Below are 25,357 nucleotides of genomic sequence, written 5' to 3'. Positions count from 1 at the left end.
AATTATACTTAAAAACCTGATACGATATTGATTCAATTCAACAAAACATAGCACTTAGTAAGAACTGATGAAAAGAACGATACCTATGTAACATTTGAAAAATATTCAAACCATCATTACAACAGCTGTTGCCTCCAGTGATAATGGCAAGCAGGAAGACACCACACAAAAACCACATGCAATGCATCCTGGGTGGGAAAGTGAAGATGAAGATACCACAAACACAACTATGGATAATATCCCACCTATAGTTACTCTTTCAAGTGAAGGAAAGCATGAAAAGGAGACGCATCATACAGGTACCTCCCAGGAAATAGAACTTTAATAAATTTGCAGTTCTTTGTATTATTTTTCAAATGTACTGCATTGTCACCGTACTCCATTTGAAGAGCTATCCCAACTACTCTCATTCTCTCTGCCAGTTGATAATAAAGTTCCATTCATTTGCAACAAAATAATGGTATTCATAACCCACTTAAAAGCAGAGTCAGTAATTACAGGAGACGACTCTCCATACTTAGCCTTCAAACCCAGGTGTGTGTTTTTTATGAGTCACTGTTAGAAGGTGGGTGTATAAATGCAGAAAGTACGGAAATAAATTGCCATAACTGCGACTTTCAGGGATGACAGTGACCACTGACTTAGCATCAGTCAGATGAATGGAGTAATTTAGTGGTGGAGTAGTAAGGACAGGTAAAATACAAATAAATCTAGGGCTGAAGGGCTACTTGGCATTAGGCCTCCAAGTTACAAAAACAAAACTGTACATGAATAGTCTTGTAGAGATACAATTTTTGTTGTTGTTAAACCAATCTGTTTCATTGAAATCTTTTGAAGGAAATTCTGCCATCAACATGCCCTTTAGGGATGCTGATGGGCTAACATATACATTATTTAGAAAGAGTCAGAAGCCTCCCAAGTAACCATAGAATTATAGAGTTGGAGGGGACCCCCAAAAGCCATCTGGTCCAAGCCCCTGCAATGCAGGAATCTCAACAAAAGTTTCCACAACAGTTGACCATCTAATCTCTGCTTTAAAACCTCCAGTGAAGGAGAGTCCCTCACCTACTAAGGGAGTCCGTTCCACTGTTAGGCTACTCCTATTGTCAGAAGGTTCTTCCTAATGTTTAGCTGGAATCTCCTTTCTTGTAACTTGAATCTATGTGCAGTAGAAGGCCAGGTAATGTGCCTCTCAGTAAACAATTTTGTAATAGATTACATAAGCATTGTAATAAATGAATGAATGAATGATCTAACTATATTGTGACAGCTGTGGTCTCTGATGGTGGTAGTGACCATGAAGAGTCTACTCAAGAAGCACATCCTGGCCAGAACAATGAACACAGGCATCCTTCAAACACGTCAACAGATTATTTTGTACCTGGAATTATTTCTTCAGTTGAATACGTGCATGGAAATGAAACTTCACATATAGGTACAAGCAAGAAGAAGAAAATTCAGATATTCTCTTTGTTACGTTCTAGATGAATTAGGCTGCTGTATTGAGCTAGATAACAGGTTGCAATTTTAATCTTAAGGGAAATCAATTACAGTGGTGCCTCAGGTTCCGAACTTAATTCGTTCCGGAGGTCTGTTCTTAACCTGAAACCTTTCTTAACTTGAGGTACATGGAGCCTGCTGCACTGTTTGTGCGCAATTTCTGTTCTCATCCTGGGGCAAAGTTCTTAACCCGAGGTACTACTTCCGGGTTAGCGGAGTCTGTAACCCGAAGCACCACTGTATAGAAATTCATTGACATTAAACAAAACAAGGAAGATGCTCGTGTCATGATAGGGCACAATAGTCTGTTATTGATATGAGAACTGGCCATGCAATCATAATATTTAAACTTGATTCCAGCATCATTGGAATAGCAGTGGTCTATAGTTAAGGTGGGACGCGGGTGGTGCTGTGGGTTAAACCACAGAGCCTAGGGCTTGCCGATCAGAAGGTTGGTAGTTTGAATCCCCGTGATGGGGTGAGCTCCCGTTGCTCAGTCCCTGCTCCTGCCAACCTAGCAGTTCGAAAGCACATCAAAGTGCAAGTAGATAAATTGGTATCGCTCTGGCGGGAAGGTAAATGGTGTTTCCGTGCGCTGCTCTGGTTCGCCAGAAGTGGCTTAGTCATGCTGGCCACATGACCCGGAAGCTGTACGCCGGCTCCCTCGGCCGATAAAGCGAGATGAGCGCTGCAACCCCCGAGTCGGTCACGACTGGACCTAATAGTCAGGGGTCCCTTTACCTTTACCTATAGTTATGGTATAAGCCTTGAACATCCATTTTTCATTCATGCACACAGTAAAGCTTTTAAGTAACAATAAAATACACTGCAAATATCTAGAGATAACTTGCTACTTAGTAGTATTCCTCTATCAGAAAGTTAGAATAAAAAGAAAACATTTCATGTAACTATATAAAGAGGAAGTGTGCATTTTTGTTTTGTTTTTGTTTTTTCATTCTGTTGATATATTCCAAATGAATTATATTCCTTTTGTGTCCTGGTTTGTAAGGAAACTAAATTTGCATTGAGATCCACTAAAATGTGGTAATGGATATCCATTAGCAATACTAATTTTAAAAAATTAAACGCGATGCTAAGCAAATCATGTGGGATGTAGTTCTGCAAATGTTACAGAACACTTAACATTAACCCAACCCAACCATCATTATCATAGCTGTGGGTTCCAGTGATGATATCAAACATGAAGTTGCTACTCGTGATCCAACGGTACATGATATACATCATGAATCGGGTAGAGAAGATGATTATTCTACAAACAGCACGAAGGATGAAGTACCCATAGAAGTTATTCCTCCAGCTGGAAACAATAACATAGATAATTTCTATCATACAGGTAGTTGTGGCAGATCCATTCTTAATTATGTGGTGATTGGTGATGGTGTGGGAAATCACATTGCTCACAACTGGATTCTTATTTTCAGTCAGTAAATATAGTTGAACATGTAAGGTGCACAAGAAATGTAATTGCATGTAAATATGAGTAAAGTTGAGGACATTGCGCAGTGAGTTATTGGGAGGGGAGTGGCTTGCAAAAGCCATCATTTTGTATTTTAACACGTCCAAACCTAAGTTCATCATTGATTCACCAAACAGCTGTCATACACAACGATCATGAAGACTCAACTCAACAACCATTACCTCCCATTCATCAGTCAGGCTGGGATGCTGAAGAAATATATCCCACAAATACTTCTAGAGATGGTATACCGATGGGAGTTGATTCAGATAGTGAAAGCAAACAAACAGGTATTGCGCTGAATAATCTATTCATTTCATCACAATGTATGAAATGAAGCACTGTTTTTGAAACAAAGCATTTGTCGTTCTTTAAATCTGTACCCCGCCTTTCCACCAAATGGAAACGTTGATTAATGTCTAGATTTTAAGGTTGGAATTCTAACCTAAGAATATTATTTGTTCCTTTTAACATAAGGTTGCTGTTTTCGGGCAGTTTGAGAGGGACTGATTCTTTGGGATCAATGTCTCATGCTCTAGGAAATCCTCTGATTTTAACTTTTGAACGTTAGCTCTAGCCTCTGAGATTTGAAAGTGCCCTATGGGGATATTTTTAGGCAATGATACATGACAAGGACAAGTGATTTGTTCAAAATAGGGATTAGGGCATAAATTGTACTGAGGCATAGCCTTCTGAAAATTAGAATTAAAAGTTCTCTCACTAGAGGCAAGCTTGCTATTCCTTAATAATAATAATAATAAGGAACAACTCCTGTTCTAAGAGTTGATTTTATGCAAACCCCATTTAAAGGAGATGTTCCTCCCGTCAAGTTTATAAAGCTGGCTCCAGAAAAAACAGGCCTGGCAATATAGACAAAAGCATTCATTCCACGACACAAGAACTTGATAGTACCTGACCAGATATTTCTATGCTGATGTTTTGTTTTGTTCTCAAGCTAGTCTGTAGGGCATAATGTCCTTTGGTTTAAATTTCTTATCATGTGTAGAGCTTGTAGAACATAAACAAGATATACAAATATGGTTCTGAAACTAAGTCTTACATTTTAATTCTTTATATCTCATTCATTATTATTATTATTTGCATATGCCAATCACCCAGAGTCAAATAATGATGTTTGCTGTGATGATCATTTTATTATGACATGATTTATAATAAAATTAGCCCAAGTTAAAACCTATAGAAGAGTTGAAATGAGAAAGGGAGTGGTGAGTAGAGAGCAGAAGGTTGAAGAACGTGGGCTCTCATCCACAACTGACAAGTACTTGGCTGTAGCTCATGAATAGTTTTCTCTTCCATCAAAAGTATATAACACAAATGTCATTGTCAAGTTGATGAAATTTTCTGCATGCCTAATCAACTGTCAGTGTCAGCTGGTGATGTCAGATGTTGGGTCAGAAAATAAAACCAAGGGGGAAGCCAGATCACTGTCAAAGTCTTTTGGAATTTCTGAATTGTAGCAAATCTGGCATCCCAGCATGTTGTTTGGATAGAAATATTCTGCTGGTAGAGTAAGAAGTCAGTGGATCAGAGTGAAAAGCAGCTAATAGTTTTGCTATTTTTATAATCTCAATTCATTTACCATTGCCATAGATGTGGCCAAAGAAGATTCAACCCCAGAACCAGTGAGGCAATGGGGTCATGAAGACAAATACACGACAAAATCAACAGCAGATGTCTTAATTCCTGGAATTGTTCCTCGAAGAGGAATAAGTCAAAAAAATAATACTGATCATACAGGTATTCAGTAGAATGGTGGTGGGATTCTTTTAACCCTGTCTATCTTAGGTGAGATAATCTCATGTTGTTAATTTTCATGTCTATTTTAAAACAGACACCGAAAATTAAATTGCATGTAACCTGAACTTATATAACATCGAGGAACAGAAACTAAATTGTAACCTTGGCCAAGACCTTATTGGTAAAACGAATGTGTTGAAGTTGCTACTTGGGGACTGTACCATGTGAAGATCACCTCAAAAAATAATGTCATAAAATCATTTGTAAGCAGTTGCAGCCTAATGACATTTCCATATCTTTGAACTTCAGTTTTGAAATTTCCCTGTTAAAATTCCTTGCTTAATATTCTTTAATTGTGGCTAAGGGAGCACATGTGATTGTGATAGCCATGACCATTTTGATAGCCACCAAGATTGTGAGAAGTACTTGTCTGTTTGCCAGGCACTGCAGGTTTACACAACGTAAATTTGTTGAAAGGAGTATTGCATTTTGAGTTGTGATCAAATTGACTGTTTCCCAAACATATGTTTTTTGTTGTTTTTTTTGCGGGGGCGGGGGCGAGAGAGTAGGATATGTACAGGGGAATAATTTTCTAAAACAATTTAGGTCATGATTTCTCTATTCCGTTCTGCAAATATTTGCATTTATTGTTTCAATTATGTCATTTTGCTATCATGTGAAGCTAATGATCCTTCACAAAATGTATCTATTATGCTGTCTGCTGTTACATCTCCTACTTGAGAGCCTAGTGATGTCTTTAAATACTGTCTTTATGTCAGTATTAATGCCAAGATGTAAGGTTTTGCATGGCAGTGTGTTGAAGTTTTTGGTGTACTTTAGAGACTCGTTTCCTTCCTAGTTTCAGTGGCTAGTGTTTCTTTTTAGGTAGACAATTAGAGCATCTCTTAATATCTGTAGTAAGAACTGATATATTGATTATTCATTTCACTTTGTTGTTCCTGGCATATACTTGGGCTTTCCAAACTGCTGGTGTGCTTTACATTTCTTGAATATTTATCTCTGTAGAGATAAAAATCGGACTGAATTTGAGCCAGTGGGTTTGTTTAAGTTTTGAAAAAGGGAAGGAAATGACGACACCTTACTTCCCAAGCATGGTGTGGGTTAATGGGCTTGTTAGCAGGAGCCATGCATGAATTTTATTATTAGACAATATTTCCATGTGTATGCACACTCTAATGTGGCATCTTTTGCCAAGTGCTCCTTGGATCCAATGTTACGTTGATCTGAGCTGCTTCTGGCTGTTGTTCACTTGAGTGACTGTCCATTACTAATGGAAGGTTTCAAAAGCAGATCAGAAACATTGCAAACTTCCCTATTTTGTTCTTTTTAAACTTTCAGTATAGTAGGAATTTTGTAAAAAAAAAAAAACACCCGGTTTTAATTCTGCAAATTTCAAGGTTAATTGATAGTTAATAGTTAATTCAACCATCATTACAACAGCAGTAGTCTCAAAGGATGGAACCAAAACTGAAGAATCAACACAAGATCCACAGTTACATGAATTGCGTCCTGAATGGAGCACTGAAGAAGAGCCTCTTGTAAATGGCACTCAAGATTATGTATTACCTGGAGTTTTTCCTGAAATTGACAGTGGTTCTGACAGACATCCATCATCGCCTACTGCCAGTAAGAGTTATAAATTCCAGGAACTTCAGCTAACCTTTACTTTTCCATACATCAAAATCCTGGGGAAATATGGTGTGGAAACAAATAGCTTTTAGATGGAAATCTTACTGTGATTACATTCTGTTTATTTCATGGCTTCTTGCAAAGATGCATGATCAAACTCTGATTTTAATGAATGCGTTTGCACTAGTCGAAGGAAGGTGTGTGATCGTTTCTCAACAATCTTTCTGTCACTCCAGTTTTGGAGATTAGTTGATTTTTCTCCCTTTTCTCACTTACGGGAACTATTTTCAAATTAGTAACAGATTAATACATACTGTATTTCTATAAGTGTCACTACAAACAATTACACATACTGTAGCAATATTAGCTAATGTCTGCGGCATTTGCATGCATTTGATAAGTGTATGTGGTGTTATGGAAAGGCAGTTTCACCCTGATTGCTACAGGGATACACTTCACAGAAGAACTCAAAATACAGGGCTAAAGAATAAAATAAATATACCACTAGCTGGAAATTTAAAAGAAGAAAGCATTTTATCATGGTTTGGAAAACTGATTTTAATTTTCATAGAGAAATGGATCCCACTTTTCCCTTCCCTTAGCATAGTCTGCCAGTATTTTACAAAAGAAGGCTTTTTGAAATGGTTGGCAAACAAGGTGTGATGGGGAGAAACCCAAATGAAAGCTCTGAGGAAACTATGATTTATATGGAGCTTAAGCACTGCTGTATCCTTGTACTTTACCATTCCCGTGTCAAGGAATAGGGCCTTGTTATGAAACTCAACGCACCTGTGTTTCCTTTGACAATATCATGTATTTTTTTTGTCTGTGAAAACTCAAGGGCTCCAGATTTATATAACACAGCTCTAATGTTTTGTGAGTAATGCATTTTTGTTTGTTTTTTATCTAGGTGATAACCCAAATGACCCGAAGGGGTCCGGAAGAGGGACACACATTGACCAGACAGGGGAATCGCCAAAAAGCGAGCCACGAATGGCTATCATACCAGGTTGGTGTCTTTACTTTTACCATTTATGTTTATTATAAAGTCCTGTTGGTTTGTGATTGCTCCTCTCACTGCCACCACTGGAAGTGGTGAGCCTCTAGGTCAGTGGTTCCCAATCTTTTTATGGCCATGCCCCACCTCAGCACCTCTAAAATCCTGATTCCCCACCCTACCCTGGTGACATATAATTCTTATTATTTAAGAAGTGAACTCCTATGCACGTGGAGGAAGCTTAAAAGGCCATTCACTGTTAATAACTCGTTCTCAAATTGCCCCCGTGTGGGGCGTGTGCCCCACTTTGGGAACCACAGCTCTAGATGCTTTGCATGTAGAACTTCTTAGGTTAAATCACTGAGAAATTAAGTTAAAGGTTCAGTCTAGGCATGACCGTCACCTTACATTTCAGGATCTTCTGCCAGGTAGACAAGGAAAACACTTGGTTACATAGGCCACCAGATTCATTATAAAGTGGCTTCATTTTTGTCATGTATTTGCAAGGTCAGTGTAGCAGGAAACAGGAGGGAACGTCTCAGGAACTTAGTTATCAGTTCCTGGGGAGCCCGGGGGCAAGTCGCTCTCACTGGTCTCCCTCAGTGTCATTGTTGCTAGTTGCCACTGCCAGACAGAGCCTGTGAGGAAGCAGGAGGCAGCAGCTACTACTGTTTCTTTTCAGCACCATCGTTGTTTGCTTGCTCATCCTATCTGGGTCAGAGATGGGGAGTCCAGGGGCGGGGGCAGGCACCTGGCTGAACCCACCTTTAAAAATTATATTGCAGCACCATGCTAGTTCCTTGCAAGTATTTCCTTCATGCAGCCTTGTATGTGGATACACAGCCTTGTGGAGAAATCTTAGCATAACGAAGGAAGAACCTGGAAACAAGCAGCAGCCATTTTCTTAGTCACAGCAGTGCTGTGTACCAGCTGTTATGATCAGGTTTCTGTATGCTTCCCACTTCTCACAAAAGAGTCTCCATACAGTTATTTTTGCCATTTATATGGGCATGCAGGGGAGGAAAGAATATTTGTGAGCCAGACCTGAGAGGAAACCTCACTCTGTTGCTTCATACATTGAAAGAAAACAATAAGCATGGGTCCTTTAAGGAAATAAAGTGGGGTTATTAATGATACTATGTCAACTACTGTGTCAACTCTCTATCCAGATGACTAGCCAGTAAAAGTTTCCATGTTTTTTCCCCTCCCTCGAACTTCCACCCACAGATTGGCTTATTGTAGTTGCTTCTCTCTTGGCACTGGCATTGATACTTGGTGTTTGCATTGCTGTGAACAGTCGAAGGAGGTAAGGAATGGCTTTTGTAAATTTCCACTGGTTAGTGCCAGAACTTTCTTTTAGTCTTGTTGCTGGGAAATTCCAAGATCCAAGATTTGACATCTTTAAATAATACAAAGGAGAAAGCAGCTCCTTCTTTCAAGAGATGTCCATTGAAAAGCACATGTCAAGGCACACAATAGTGCATTTATACAAAAGTGTGGCTGGTAAATATTTAAATAAGTAAGCAATGAAGGAACTTCTTTATGCTTCTGAATATCTTTTAACCTTGCAACTGTAATAGTTAGCTGGTAATCAGTAAGTTTAATTTTTTTCTTGTTTTTATAGTGGGTGTGTGGATGGATAGATAGATGAGAGGGAGAGAGAGGTTGTCAACTATGTATTTTTAATGTGTTTTTTCCCCTTTGACATGAAATTGCACTATACAAGTATTTTCCTAAAGGGTGCTCAGTCCTGCATGTGGGCATCCCATAGGCATCTAGGTGGCCACTGTGAGAGCAGGCAGGCACAGGAGGGATGGAGCTCTCCGTTCGTCCTATGCAACCAGCATAGAAACCAAGTAGGCTGCCAAAGCAAGGAAGCCCTGTCTTCTGAGCCCAGCATAGAAATGCAGTAGGTTAGAGGAGAGATGGAAGTCCTTGTCCTCCTCCTTCCAGCTCTCAGCACGATAGTAAAAATTGCAGGCTTGTAACTTTTGTGGGCTTCTTTGCCACGCAGCAAAGCACCCACCTGCCTGTAACTGTAGATGATCCTATACTGTTAACCCATTTTGAGTCATGAGCGGACAGCTCTCCACTGACTGTGGACTGAGAATTACTACCTTGGCTGCAATCTGCATTCCAGTCCTATCAAAGTCACGTTACTTCATTGTTGTTGTTTTTATCTTCTCTACCACACAGAAGGTACTTTTCAGAAGTATTTCCTGCTAGTTTGTAAGTTGATGCATGGATCTAAGTGTGGACATAAACGTTTACTAATTAATGATAGTCTCTGACCTTTTGTAGCTGCTGTTTTCCTCCTTTGTCTTGAAAGAAGCAGACAAGCACAGACCAACCATGATCAAATGCAGATAACATTTCCTTTAAAATGGTTCAGTCTGGAAGCTATAAATCAAAATGGCATCCTAACTGAAAACATAGTTTTTCTTCAAATATCACAAGATTAAATACTACATGCATACTTGCAGGTTTCCCATAGGCATCTTGTTGGCCAAAGTGAGGGCAGGATGTTGGACTTTTCTTATGTTTTAAAGCTTTGATTAACCCAGACAGAATCAGTGAGTTTTACTTCACTTTTTAATGTGATTGTGTGCTTTGACATCCCATGTTTTTCCCTTTCCATTAGATGTGGGCAGAAGCAAAAACTTATTATCAACAATGGCAAAGGAGGCATAAATGAGAAAAACAAGGGTGGATTGAATGGAGAAGCCAGTAGATCTCGGGAAATGGTTCATTTGGTGCATGATGAGAAGCCAGAAAACCAAACAGATGAATTCCAGGCAATTGATGAAACGCAGAACCAACAAGAAGTGGCCCTGAAGAGTGGCGTGTAAGAGAGCTGCGCCAATCCAATTTCATCAGAGGTGAAGAAGCAAAAAAACAATGCACGGAACTGGGACTAGAACTCACAAATGCAATGAGCTACTGATGTCTTTGAAGCATAATTAAGCATACATTTTCTTCTTTCTCTATTTTTAATGGTCAGGTACAAGATAAAAATGTCGTGTTTCCTCTGCTCAAGATTGCTTAATTTTGCCCGGTTCAGATGGGCGACCACCAACATCACCCGTCTCCCAGTTGTGGTCTACTGTTTGATAAGGCAGAACACCAACTTCAACTTATTTCCCCTAACTTGTGCAGCTTTCCCCTCATTATATTGTAATGGAGTCACCAGGATCTCTAGCCAGTGCCTTTAAGGCATTAAAGTACTGAGCATAACCTTGAGGCCTAGAACGTCAATATTAATTGCAAAGGGAGACTTCAGAACAGAATTCTTATTTGTCACTTAGCCCTGAAGGATTTGTCATCTTTTTGAATCTCACTCACTTCTTGATATTTGGAATTGTGTCCTGAATAATTGAATACAGAAAGACAAATTTATCCAAAAATTCCAGGAATGTCCAGTAACAATTTTTAATAGGGTGGAAAGGCGAGTAAGAATAAAATTGATTTTATAGCAAATAAATTTTTATTCTCTATAATCTAAATAATCTGTGATGTTGTTTTTGCATTTCAAAGTTGCATATCTATTGCATGGTTCATAGTTGGAATATTTGTTAAAAGTATTAATTCAGCTCCATTTGACTACACCACATTTAGATATAATGGATGTACAACAGTAGATTTTCTATGGGATCCTTTGTATGTTTCCAATGAATTGGGGGTCTGAATCGAAACCCTATATGTCTGGGTGTTGTGTCTACTTCAAATAACTCTTTCCATTTTGGAGTTCCATGCATGGCTGCCAGCCTAATGTCAGAAACAGCACATGTAACTGCTAGTTAGATGGTTGGGTGGGGTGATGGCACTCATAAGTTGTATCACAGCTGCTTACTAGGAAGAAGGAGAGGCTGGTGCAGTGCGGACACACTAGCAGAGGTGCCAGATTGGCTCTGCTGGTACATTTGCACCACACTTAACTCTCCTTTCCTGAAAGCAGCAGCAATGTGGCTGATCAGAGGTCAGGTGAGTGCCATTGCTGCAACACACTGTCTGCTACTGGTAGCTCCAAGAACCATTCAGAGGTCCAAGAACCGCACATGTACAGCATTCCTTTGCATACACATTTCCCATCCTAGCAGGCCGTGTGTGGGCAATAAGTTGCTTTTGTGCATAGCAGCACTATGGTGGTGGTTGCACTCTGTTGAGAATATGTTCCTTCTTAGGAAACTAGCATGTACACAGTCCATTCGTCTCATATTACCTGAATCATATTTGCAACATGATGTTGGAGAGGGGTTTTAACCTTTCCTTCAGACACTTCATTTGATTGCACCGGGCACATAAAAATAACCACAGCAGTCTCCATATGCCACAGAGATGAATAGCAAATGATCGCTTCCTTTCCAGTAGAAAGCTATAAATGGCCTGTTGGTTACACATGACAAATGCTATGAGAAATACAACTCACCTGTAGGACTAAGCTAAACTAACATAAAAATCTCTGAGAAAATCAAACACAAATATTATGAAGCTGAATAACAGTAAATAGTTGCAAATATATCACCACAGTTCCTTGTTCTTCTTATGTCCAATTTTCTTAAGAGACATATTTTTTAAAAAAACTAAAAACTCCTAATTACTTCCTAATTAACACCATGCACATTATCATACCAATGCAGAAATGTAGGCCTGTTTGTGGAAGGAGTGTTCCATGCATCAATGCTACAGCTTGGGGTAAGCATTGACATCTGTACCACATTGTTAATCTGGATCACACTACACTGTGTAGACGAACATTAGCCCTCCACCCTGCTCTGGCTGTTTAAACATGTTTGCACCTTGTCAGATAATAACACTACGAATTGTTTCTTATTTTATTCACCATTGCCACTGCAAAATCCTAGTTTTCTTTACAGTCAGAAATGCTACGGATTCCTAGCAGCATACCCTCTTTTTGAACCCACCTTTTAAAAGCCCCCACTCCTGTGGATTCTTTCCAAGTGGAGAGAACCATTTTTACTGTTTTAGTGTCATGTGGGAACAATTAGAATGCCATTCATTCACTCCCTTTCCAAGGCACAGTGGTGTCAGCAGACGTCTTTTAGATGTCCTTGAGTCACTGGCAGAGGATTTTCTTCTAGCCAGCATATTCAAACAGCTGTGGCTTATTTATTTCATTGCTCTCCCCCCCCCCATTTGTATCAGGGACACTGGTGGTCTCCAAAAGTTATAAACACTTACTGACGCTTGGCAGTTTTCTTCTACAGAAACGATCTCCATTGTTTTCTAAGTTGAAGCCAGATGATATTTCCTTTAAACGAAAACACCCAATATCCCTGGTCCTGACATGAATAAAATAATAAAAGTAGTTTTCCAGCCCTTTTTTGTTCACCAACTCCCTGACTGAAGCATCACTGCTTAGGAGTTTAAAAATTGGTTTTCTGTTTCTGTGTTGGACATAATTAGCTGCTTAAGAGACAAGTCTGCTACCCAAGTGCAATGTCCTTCAGCTGCCATTGGTTCACCTGCTTTGATGTAACAGTCTGCGGTGCATGGACAGCGTTGGCCTAGAAAGCACGTTGCACTGGGACAACTGGAAACCTTTGATTTTAGATTATTTATTCTCTGATCAACTTTGGTATATCGAAACCACAAAATTTAAGTAACAAGGCAAGCTTGGTTGTGTCAGACGTATGGTTTCAGACCTCTTTGCCAGAAAAGAACAGACTTCCTTAGCTGAGTCATACTCGAAAAAACTCCCCATGTATAAATAATTTAAAATAGAGATTTACATATACTAAGTAGAAATAGTGTCGGGGAATAAAATACTTTGCACAAACACATAACATATTCTTTTCAGAGTTGATATGTAATAATTGACACTCGCTCTAACCGTTAAAATTATGAATCCACATTTATTGATGATATGTACATAAAAAGTACAACACTTAGTGAAATATTGTCTTCGCTGATTATTTCCAGTATATAAAGAATGTCCAGTTTTGTTTTATACATAAGTTACAGAAATCAGTTCACACAGTAAGAAAGTATTAAAAGCAAATACTGTAGTTACTAAAGGAGGTATAGATAAAGATTAGGAGAATTAGAACTATAAACTACAAAAAAAATATACTCAGTAAATGAGGCATTCCCATTACAATATACAAGAAAGTAACCAGAGTTAATAGAAAGTTTTCGCATCTGCATTCATTAGTCTTTACACAAAATGTGGTACAGGAACTGTACAAGTACATCATTTCGATTCCCAGATGAACACTTCCAATCAATGTCAAAGACCAGGCTTATGGTGTCTTTTGGATGTATTCTAAATGGATCACATCACATTTCAAGGGAAGAACTGCAAATTGATGATATACACAATGGCCATGATCTCAAAGGCCCTGAGCGCAATAATTTCCCTAAACAGCACAGTCCTATACATATCTACTTGGAAGTAAGTTCCATTGAGTTTAATGTAACTTACCCCCACATGAATGTGTATAGGATTTCGCCCATAGTTGCATATGAAAAAGAACACATGCACAGATCTTGAGATTTTGTGGCTTTCCCCTTCTGTTGTCTCACACACTTGCGGTCATCAGGCTCAGAGTGATTTGCCACTTCAGCAATTGCTAAAGGCAATTCACAATAGGTAAGCCGGAATCGAAAAAAGGAATAGCTATAGAGTACTTTTAAGGCAGATGACAACTAGCTTCCGTATGGGATATTTTATCCCATGGAATATGCCACAGTAAAGGTGCTACATTTATTGAGTGAAAGCAACAGTGAATCCTGCCAGCCTTTCCACTAGTAGCTCTTTTTCAGAGAGCTTCTTTATTATCAGAGACATTCAAATTCTTAATATATAAAAAGTATGATTACTGGTGCATGGAAATTCTGAGATACAACTGCACATAAACACAACAGGTAAAGCACACCTCAAAAACACAGTTGTTTGTCTGTTTCCAAAACTGACATGAATGGGATTTGTTATAATTTTTCATATGCTTACTTTTGAAAAATGGAAGCAGTATTGACTCTGTGCTTCTGGCTAGCTGGTGTAACACAAATCTTAAGAATGATAATGATAGGCTTGCATCCAGCATTAGATAAACTCAGAGTAGATCCATTGAAATTAATGGGTTTGGCCAATTTGGGTCCATTAATTTCAGTGTGTCTATTCTGAGTAAACTTAGCTGGAAACAGTCCAGTGTCTATAGTTAACAGGCATGTCTGTGCCTTGATTTAAAGCAAAATGACAGGCTCAGGTTATTCAGATTCTTCAGTGGATACTGTTGTCAGTGAACAAGTGAAAGCAAATGAACATCAGAGGAATCTTGAAATGTTGTTGGATGACAGCAGGAGTCCATGTTGCAAAGCAGAAACAGACATTGCAATTGCAAACGATAAGCATGGCATCCAAAGTAAAGAGTACAGCAAGGTTTGTTTTTACTTCTGACCAATGAGCTAACTGATGCAGCGACTTACTAATAATCATGTCTCTACATTTCCAACATATCAGGTATACAGACGAAAATATATTATTATAAACTCAGAATAATATGCCTACATTAATTCTTTAATGTAGCAGTGATATTGCATTCACAGTGCAGCAAAATGAGACGGCCAGTCACATTCACTAAGTGCCAGGGATTTACAAACATACACACACACTTGCATGCTGCTGGTTAGATATATAAAAACAAAGACTAACATATGTACAATGAGTCGGCTGCAATAAAAGGTTCCAACAATTATTCAGACTTTGACATGCACCAACATGTTTATATTATCAACATATAAAACCAGTTATCTGCCTATGGAGATTATTCTGATAAATACCTGGGGATGGAAATACTGACAAGCAGCCAACCCAACCCAAATTCTGTTCGGAACATATTATAAAGTTTCTACTCCAGCATAACTGATGTTAAATTAAAAACCAAATGGCAACTATTAATACTGTATACACAATTTCACTGAAATTACACGAAGATAAGCTACATTATCTACACAAAGTGCGGAGAGGCACTGTTCTTCATGCGGAAAACAACGCACCAAGACTGGTATTCATAAGAGTGTCATGCTTTGACAGCTATCATTAGTACTTTTATCTTACCACTAGAACACATTTGGCTCTAATTACGAGAGTATTTGAAAACTCTGCTTTTAAAATAGAAGAGGATTACAAAATAAGTTTACATTGACAACATTCTAGATCTACTGTACAGTTTGCTCACCCAAACGCAAGGCATGTACAACAGGTTTCTCTAGTTAAATATACCTGTTTCATGGATCGTTGATGGTTTCAGTACATATCCTCTGCTCTGTGTGCTGTGCAGTTGGTGTGCCAAGAGACAACATCTACATTGTATTTAAGCTGTTCCTCAGGTTTTAATAACTCTTATTTGCTCATTCAATGTGCTTGGGTAATAGCAAGGCCATAGGACTAGAGATACTTTATAATTAACTGCTAAGGAAATAAAAGAAAAACAGATCTCATTCATCCTGGTGAAAAATATACCGCTTGCTTTCTTATAAATGTCTTAAAAATCAGGAGGTATTTCTATATGTGCAAGTCGATTGACATGGTCCCATAAGAATATTGTTTGGTCCTTTTGTACAAAGGCAAAGACATGAAACACAGTTCTGCAGTTCCTTACGTTGTCTGAACTTGTATAAATATCATTTTATGTGACAGACCCTGCAACCCTATGATCACTGAGGTGTTCCATGGCCATAAAACCGATTCAATTTCACACTATAAGGGCAAAGCTCTGCCCTCCAGAGGAAGATCCAACTTCATTGATACTCTCCCTGTGGAAACCTTTGTGTCCTAGCCTAAAATAAATTCTTGGTCAGGAAGAAGACAAGGAAAAACAAAAGATCCATTCCAACCTCACTTCTGACTACACCAGCAAGAGCTCAGCAGGCCATTGAATGTGGCCATTTGCCTGTCTTCTGTTCCCTTCCCCCTGCATAAAACCCACATACCCGGGAATAACCCCCCTTGAATTCAACAGGACTCACTTCTGAGTACACATGGCTAGGTTTGGGCTGTTATTCATTAAATAACTATGACCCCTTATCAGCTTTGCTGCCGCCTCCTTTCTTGTACAGTATTTGTCGAGCAGCAAAACTTGTGATCTGGCTTTGAAGTGAACTGGCAAAGCCAGTTACTTTAGCCAGTCTAGAAAAGACTGTGGAGGAACTGCAGGCCTGGTCTCTGAAGGCTTCTGGCCAATCCAGCAAATAACGTCTGTGCACATAAATAAATACAGATGCTCATCTCCTTCCACGTTATGGTTCTCACCCAAGCCACTTTGAACTAGCTGGATGCATCACTTGATGCCAATTACGGGACACCAGTTCTTATGCCTGATGGCCCATGACTACAGCTGGATCAGGGCCTTCTTCAGAAGCTGCAATCCTAAAGTACACAGACTTTGTAATCGATTCCATTGGAAACTTTGGGGACTACAGGAAAATGAAGTAAGGAGAAGGGTTGGGGGACAAAATATACTGGTGAATAAATGATTCTGGATCAGACTCTTTGTATATTGCAGGGTGGAGACCCTTCCTAATTCTCCTGGTAAAGACACCAGGTTAAGGCTGTGATTCTAAACACACTTACTAGGGAGTAAGCACTGTTTAACACAGTGGGTCTTTTGTCCGAGTAAACATGCATAGGATTACACTGTAAGTATCAAAAATAACAGATCAATCATTTGTTCATCTGATCAATCTTAAGATTATTATAACAACATAGTGTTCCATAATGAACTGCAGCATTTAAATACACCTTTATTTCCTATTTGTGCTTTGCTTAGAGGTTATAAATAAAGTTTACAGGGTTACGTTAATTTAATATAACACAGATAATTTTTATGAATCTATATATGTTATAAGAAAATTTTCCATTTCCCCTTTAATATGGATTCCCTGCAAATATTGTAGCTTTCTCTCTCTGTCTTATAAGGTTGTATAACAAAATATTGGTATGTCTGTAAACAGTATAAGAAAATATCAGTATGTCTGCAAATTACAGATACTAAATTTGTTAATTCAGTCTACACTGTAGTTTGTGGCTGCTGGACAAAGGTATGAATAAATGCCTACATTAGAATTGAAGATGTATTTAGAAGTAGAAATACATATTTTCCTCATGCATTCCATAAATTACAGTTCACACTAGGAAGGACAGGAAAGAAGGGGATTTTTGTTGTTGCAGTATTCAAAAGGAAGCTTGAAGAAGAAGCTTGGAAGAAGTTAAAAAATGGAATGTTGGAATCTACAGCACTGACTGAAAAATATCAACTGGTAATCAAGATTTGCAAATAAGCTTCCAAAGCTGTAGAAAATCAATGAAAAAATCCCTGTGAAGCATTATGTGCTATGTACAAAATACTGTTAATGTGAAAGACTCACAGTATTAAATTGTGTCCTTGTCTTGAATAAATGTGCACAAACCCTGGTTTTAAAGACAATAGTTGAGGGATGTGTGTGCCACTGATTGAAAAGGAACTTAATTTCAAATAATCTTCTTGTTCCAGCAATAGATCAGATTTGAAAGGAATAAATCAGATCCCTCCAGTTAATGGAATGGGGATCCCTGAATGTGTAGAGGTCCTATGTGCACATATTTGCTTTCTGCCTTTTAAGAAATACCGTAATAAACCCAACAAAGACTGGGTTGGATAATGAATTCTCTTTATCCGCTGGTTAAGGCTGTTCCAAGACAACTGAGAGAGTGTTGGGTGGCTTAGAGGCTGCTTTCAGTCAGCTGAAATGTAGGTAGGTTGACTTGTGTTATAACCAAACATCCAAGCAAGTGTGTGATGCCATTCAGTGCATAGTAGGCAAACTTGCAGCAACACAAAGCTTGGTCTGCCTAAGAACTTGGCTTAGTCACATAATCAGAATGACTGTAATACTGGTGACTAGATAACTACACATGCATTATGCCGAACTCAAGCCATTTTAACCCAAATAGTGACATAAAATGCTACCCCACTGAAGTTGTGTGGACAATAAATGGAAAACAATACGCTTAATTGTGACAAGTGTTGACCAGTAACACAGGAGGACTGTCATTATTCTGTTTCATTGCTTCATACCTCCATTACATATGGAGGACCAGCTCCCTCTTCTTCCTTACCTATCCCATGTATCTCAATGAACCTCTGCCCAGCCCACTGATGTTCAGGCATCATAAAGTTCTCTCTCCATGTAGAGAAAAGAAGAGCATTAGAGATGGAGTAACATGGCTAGAGTGGCTGCTTGAAAAAATGTTAGTAGCTGCGAGATAACAGGTATCACAATGATGAGCGAGAGAAAGATAGAAGGAGTTCCAGGCCCAGGGTCATGTCTGGGCAGGAAGAGAGAGGGGCTTTTTTGTTTGTTTCTTCGTTTTGAGAAACTCTAGAGAAGTACAGGTGAGACATTTGGTAGAAGAAAAGATTAGAGGAGATACAAATGAGAGGGGAGGAGAGCCAAGGAGCTATGAGAAGAAAAGGAGAAACTCCAGCTTCTTATGTAGAGAAGGGTTAAAGTAAACAGGAATAGGGCACAAGAGTTTGGATCCTTCCCCACACTCAAGAGATTTACTTATACAAGTATGAATTACTGATTATGTCCTATGGAAATCCATTGAAGGCAGAACATCAATGGAATTGCCACCAGCAAAGACCAAACCTCAGCCTGCTGTCCTTGAAATCTAAGGAAGATACCCACCCAGGGGTGTATCTAGGGGTTGGTCAGGTTAAGTAGGAGCCCACCAGCAGGTCCACACACTGCCCAGGCTGCTTCTTCCCTGCTCAGGGAGACCAGGCGACATGTGCAGGATCCTCTTGCAAGGGTGCAAGGTAAGAGGGGGATGTGTCTCCTTGCCAAAGGTGCAAGGGAGCCTAAGTGTACCCACCCATTAGTTATAGTCCAAGCAGACCCATGCAAATCAATGTACTCAATTTCAACAGGTCTGCTCTGAGTATGACGCCTGCTGGATGTCACCTTATGCCATTAATTATTTTCTGAAGTCCTTAAATGGTACTAGCCAAAGAACAAAGCCAAGCCACCCAAGAGCAATACAAAATTACAACCTGGTCACCTTTTTCAAGCGAATGGGATGCTAGAGAAGGTCTAATGCAAAGTGCTCACCCTCCTTCATTTCCCTTGATGACAATGGGAGGCAGATTATCAGCATTTTGAAATCTTAGATCCCTTTTATAAAGAATCTACAAAGAGGTAAAAGCAAGGCCCTCTTAATTATGCAGACGAGCAAGTGAGACCTGAGCAAAGAAATCATTTTATCCAAAGTGCTGGTGCAAAATTAGTCAAGAGAAGCAAATGAAGTGACAATTGTTTCTCACCTGCTACTTACTTAAGCATTCACCTGCCCAGGAATGACTGAAACTAAAAGGGAAAGGTTTTGAGCCTAAGCAGGGAAAGCACTAAAACACACACATGCTCTTACTACGCACACTCTTGCTGGAAAGAGCTTGAAGTGTTGGTGAAATGTCAGGGTCTTCCGTATAACTTCCTACAAATAATACTTTTAATTGTTTCCTGTCACTGATTCTGTATCGATGACTATCACAAGTCTGGGCAGAAGGGACAGTTGGAGATGGGAGATTAGGTTGCAGAGATGATTACAGTTGATTTTACATGCCCCTTGGTAGAAGCTGCATCCTAATAAGAGAGGAATGGAACATAGTATCGAAAGATGGCATGCCTCAGGCTAGTAGGAAAAAGCATAGTGTGCAAATTCATGTTGAAAATATAGAACTTTTGCAAGTTGAAAGAAGTGTCTATTAAAAAAAGGAATGTGCGTTAGTGTTGTGACCACTTACAGGGTTCATTTTTATTTTATTTTTTTCCTTGTTTAGCAACCTAGATTCATATTGACTAAGCAAACTATGAAATGGCAGCTAAGGATATTTAGACTTCATAATTAAATAGAAATACTTGTGGACAGTCAATTGACCAGTTAGCACAACAGAATTATGTAATAGCATTTATCTAGAAGATAAAATATGCAGGCCTCCAATATAATAGTTGCTTCCCTCTCCCTGTTTTATATTGTTGGGAAAGGAGTATCGTAAGATTGAAATTCCCTGAGTTATAAAACATACAAAAATCCCTCCCCCCCCCAGTTTTGTAAAAGGTGTTCTTTCTGTTGATATCCGTTCAAAAAATCTTAACTCTGCACACATGTGGAATTTATCCCCGTTTCAATTTGAGAACATCTTCCTAGTTTATAAAATAAAATAAAAGCAATGGAGTATTTTTTTATTAGTGTTGCTCAAACCATTACCCTAGACAGGGGTCTGGAAATCACATTGCTGGCTCAGGACCTTGTTTGCTCATTCTAATTGTGCACTGAGCAGCCGCCAAGTATAAAGTGATGTGGGGAAGAATAGAAATACCTATGTAAGCCATCCCCATGGTACCTCATTGATGTTAACATGAGCATGTGCACAAAAGATGGGGTAGGGTTCCATGAAAAGTATAATATCAGAATATAAAAATCCACTGGTAGATTCCTCCCCTACAAGAGCACACTGCCTTTATGTCAAGGAATCAGCAGAGCTGTTTCTCCTCTCTCCCTTCAGTGCGTCAAATTAGTTGGGAAATGAAAGATATGAGCACAGCTCTCCCACACAGCCTGCCCCACCCCATCTCTGGCCGCTTAGTTAAATTACATGACATCCAGAATTCAAGGTGATCAAGAAGGGTGGGTGCGCAGGCTGGTTTAATGGGAGACAGTCCTCCTAGGACTCAGCCTGCGAAGTTACGTTCATGTATGCAGAGAGAGCAAAAGGGAGAAACATGATTCTGCTGAAATCTATGGGAAATCCTTCATGCCTGTTTGGTAAAGGATAATACTCTGTATGTCTGCAGGAAGGCAAACATGTTCAGAGTGGCTCAGTTAGTAGAGAATGAGACACTTTATCTCAATATTTTTGGCTCTAGCACCATGTTGGGCAAAAGATTCCTGCATTGCAGATGGTTGGACTAAATGACCCTCACTGACCCTTCCAACTCTGCAATTCTATGATCTATCAACAAGAGATTAAATCTTTCCTGCTCCAACTTGCTCCAACTTGCAGATATTTGCTGTGGCAGCGTGTCCTTTTATGATGGGTTGTCAAGGAATTATTGCAGTTTGGGCATCACAACAATTACTAAATATAATTCTGTTACAATTCTGAATGGATATTCTTTACCCAAACCCATTTGTACAAACAAGATATAACTGACAAGATTATTACCATATCTTACGTTTCAGTTCTCTGTTCACAAGGACCAAGCATATAAAACATTTTCGCCAGTGTATAAATAGCTTCCAGCTGTTAAACAATATTAAACCTGCTACGTTTCTTTTTAGCAAAATGAATGCAAAAGATGTGATTTATTTGCAGACATTTTATCCCTAAAGAATAGCACCTTATTCCATCCCAGGTCTCAGCAAAAGGGTGACAAGATATTACTTGCTGCAGATTTTCCTGCTGAAATACCAGTGATATGTATCTATATGGTACTTTGACGTCGCTGGATTGAGACAGCCACATATTGCAGTCTATGTTTCTACTTGTATCGATAATCAGAATTGTGCTAGTTGCTAGTATGAATGGCATACAATCTGGGATGGTTTATTAGCTCTGAAAACTACATATTCCACACCTAAATTTATATACTGGCAATACAGTCCATTGAACTCAATTGGAGAAAAAATCATGGTCAAGCCATGTATACATGCTGCCCAGGGATTAATTCATTTTTGGGGACCGTGCACACAGGCATTCACACCCACCCACCACTATAAACTGCAAATCATTTTTCCTATATCTTCAAGTATTGGGTGACGGAAATGACAGAAATGATATCCCCTGGGTGACTACATAGTTCTGGCATGCATGGGGCTCTGGATGGTTAAAAGAACTGGGATATGACCATCGATGTGAGGATGGCATGAATAATAGGGAACTGAGAATATCATATGCCACGTATTAATAAAGCACATATAAAACATTTACAGTGATCATATATTACAGTCCACAGTGCTAACTGTATTTGATATGCACTAAGGTGCTGGTTGACATCTACAGCAGGAGAAGAGGCATTGCAAAATACTGCACCTTTTACATTATACTTAATGCTTATTAGCCTGAGTCTCACCAGCCATTGGGCCTTTCTGATCTTTCCTCTTTTGCAGCATCTACATTCTCTACGTCTTGAGTTGAACAGAGGAAGCCCAGCAAAAATACATCTCTTGAACTGACAGAGTGTCCTTCAGCCACATCCATTCAAGTGGTGACACAATTGAGAGAGATGGTTATGAATTATTTGGCAAAGATGCTAAAGGAGCAATGACTTTATGAGACTGTTTCTAAGTTTCCGTTAAGAGCATTAAATAAGCAAATAGTTTTTATACTAAATGAAGACAGTGAAAAATCTTCTTGAATCTTGATACCAGCTTTTACCACAAGACAACTTCTGGGGCATATTAGAGGTGGACCTGGTTTGTTCCTTCCTTATTTCTCATGTTTCCAAGGTTCTTCTTCAACAGCATTGAAGTCTGCAGATTTGCCGTTTGTTGCCAGGGTGACCTGTAAATAATTGTCATCAACACCTAACTTAAAGATCAAGGCACTTTTGCGAGAAATGTCAAGAATTAAACAGCAAAACTGAATATTTACAAGATTTACATTAAATCCATGTGTGAAAATATACATACGTGTTTTTATTTTGTACTGAATCAGTTCTGCCCTTTCAATGTTTCTCAATCTGCAGGAAGAACTCAAAATTACAATAGTGCTCTGTCCGCAAAGCAGAATGTTGAGAAATCAGGTCTATAGGCCCGATGTGCACAGAGTTACACATACCGGTATATGTGAATCATACACACATACATATGCACGTATGTTACAAAAAGCTAAGTAGCAAACGGCAGAATTGATCCTCCGCAAGGACCTGCTGGGAAACATCATTGTTCACTACTGTGTCCGATCGTGTAATGTTGAAGGTGCACTTAGAACTGAGTCAAACCATACTTAACAAGGCTTCATTTTACACAAACAGCCATATCAGAGTCTCAGTTAAAAGTTCACACTTCAATGTTAACTTGATAACAATTGTGGAAGACCAAGAATGGTAAATCATTCCATGGGAAATACTGGCTTGTAAGCAACATCTCAGCAGTCAATATTTTTTCTAAAGGAAAAAAACAACAACCCCACAGCCAGCCATGCGCCACCTTTTCCCCCCAGTGGAGATGTGCTATGCATGGCTAGATAAGCCAAAATGGCCAATGTGCTTGTTTGACTGGGCAGAAATGAACTGGACCTTTACATAGTAAGGGAGTCTTTCATCTAATTCTAAACAGAACCCCATTATTTCCTAGCTTACCTTTCATGTTACTGTCCTCAGCTTCGCATGAAAACTTAAAGACAGGACTGATATTCCACATGATGGACAAACTGGACGCATGGGAGCATTGGGACATGAAAGCATGACAATGTACCCATGTTTGAAACAAAGCCAGCCTCTTTCTTAGATAATTAAAAGGGAAACACATGCATTATAAAGAACAGAATACACCACATATTTGGAACTGAAATTATAGGTTAGTTTGCAAAGGAAGTAATGTGAATTGTGATTTTAAAAAATAATAATACAGAAAAACAGCCCATGCAACAACAATCGACATAGCTTGCTAATAAAGCATACATTAGCTGTGCAAAGCAATCAAACTAGGAAGCTGTTTAGTATATTAAGTAGAAATGACATGTCATTATATTAATACTTGAGACAAAGAAACAACAACAACCACCACTGACCAGAGTTGCAGCAAACTTCTCTCTTGCAGGGCATTTTCTACAATTTCATTCACATACTTTTCTGCACTGCTTGTAATTTTTTAAACTTATCAGGAATAATCCAGACAAATTTAATAGGGTTGCCATGTGTCTGGAATTTCCTGTACATAGCTGGCAATCAGCAGTTGGAAACTGAGTCTGGGCAGGAATCGCTGAAATGTCTGGGGAAATCCAAACATATGGCAACCCCTGTTGGCATTGTCGTTTTCGGCGATGTTTGTTGAGACTTTGCATGCAAAAAGACTCAAAAAGTTTGGTCAAAACTTAAAATAATAATTTTTAAAAGGCTCAACAACTTTTCTGTCCAGATTTTCAATATACAGTATTTAAATGAGCATGACTGAACTATGTGCTTAACTCAAAGGGGCTCAATTTTTTAACCATGGGATTCTTCTGCACTTTATTATTATACATAACTATGTGATCTGAGAAATGTTTAAAACAGTAGATGCCTACTTCAGAGAAATAAACTCAGGTCCTAGGCATAATGTCAGAGCAATGGTGCCTTTCTTTAGAACTGGCATATTTATAAAGCCTTTCTGTCAAATTGTTTTTAGTTACAGGCAAAGCTTTGTTATTTTTAAATTACTTGTGTGATTTTAGAAACCTGATGTTGTACGCAGCCATCAATGGTTTCTCTCCTCTGTTCTCCCTACTGGGACTTAAAAATATCAGTATCAAGTAAGTGAGCTTGATGACTATCCAGCTGAAACATTAATCAAAATCTGAAATGGCTATGGCAATCCTTTAATGACAGCACATTAGGGAAAACTGTAGATCTGCCTAAAGAAAAATGTTTGTTCTGTTCAATTCTCCAGCCAGGCCCAGTCTCGCCAATGGCTGCATTCAGATATCATGCTAAACAACAGTGATGCGTCCACAAGGATGAGTTTGGAAGCAAGATGCAAAGCATCCAAATTAGTTTCTCATTCAGCCATGGAGTTTCCTCAAGTTCATGTAACTCTTGGTCAGGTCAATTCTTGTTATAATCTCTTCTTGAACCAAGTAATTTACAAACAGCAATAGACAGAAATCACAAAAATGGCATTGGAATGGCCCACAATGAAAATGGAAATAAAGCATAAATATTATGGCGAGCGCAAGAGCTCTCAGTTGCTGAGGACGAGGTACAGTGCATGT

General features: G+C 38.9%; 2 protein-coding genes across 20 annotated transcripts in view; one reads left to right on the top strand and one right to left on the bottom strand.

The window, feature by feature from the left end:
* CD44 (CD44 molecule (IN blood group)) overlaps positions 1-10,888 on the top strand; it is a 69,422-nt gene extending 58,534 nt beyond the window's left edge. For 12 of the 17 annotated variants that reach the window (XM_082224085.1, XM_082224084.1, XM_082224078.1 and 9 more), the window contains 9 exons: positions 126-299; positions 1,271-1,435; positions 2,675-2,857; positions 3,115-3,267; positions 4,589-4,735; positions 6,197-6,382; positions 7,296-7,394; positions 8,610-8,688; positions 10,024-10,888. In XM_082224085.1, coding sequence (XP_082080211.1) covers positions 126-299; positions 1,271-1,435; positions 2,675-2,857; positions 3,115-3,267; positions 4,589-4,735; positions 6,197-6,382; positions 7,296-7,394; positions 8,610-8,688; positions 10,024-10,231 — 1,394 coding nt within the window. In that variant the 3' untranslated portion in view covers positions 10,232-10,888. The remainder of the gene's footprint in view (positions 1-125; positions 300-1,270; positions 1,436-2,674; positions 2,858-3,114; positions 3,268-4,588; positions 4,736-6,196; positions 6,383-7,295; positions 7,395-8,609; positions 8,689-10,023) is intronic. The other 5 variants (XM_082224083.1, XM_082224081.1, XM_082224088.1 and 2 more) reach the window with 5 other exon arrangements.
* Positions 10,889-22,382: 11,494 nt separating this feature from the next.
* SLC1A2 (solute carrier family 1 member 2) overlaps positions 22,383-25,357 on the bottom strand; it is a 90,920-nt gene continuing 87,945 nt past the window's right edge. For 2 of the 3 annotated variants that reach the window (XM_082225168.1, XM_082225167.1), the window contains exon 12: positions 22,383-22,948. In XM_082225168.1, coding sequence (XP_082081294.1) covers positions 22,874-22,948 — 75 coding nt within the window. In that variant the 3' untranslated portion in view covers positions 22,383-22,873. Of the gene's footprint in view, positions 22,949-23,076; positions 23,127-25,357 lie in introns of all 3 variants that reach the window. The other variant, XM_082225169.1, reaches the window with a different exon arrangement.

The sequence above is a fragment of the Podarcis vaucheri genome (genome assembly GCF_965113315.1).
Source record: "Podarcis vaucheri genome assembly, chromosome: 1".
NCBI classification, from domain to species: Eukaryota; Metazoa; Chordata; class Lepidosauria; order Squamata; family Lacertidae; genus Podarcis; species Podarcis vaucheri.
This window is presented reverse-complemented; position numbering and strand designations above follow the sequence as displayed.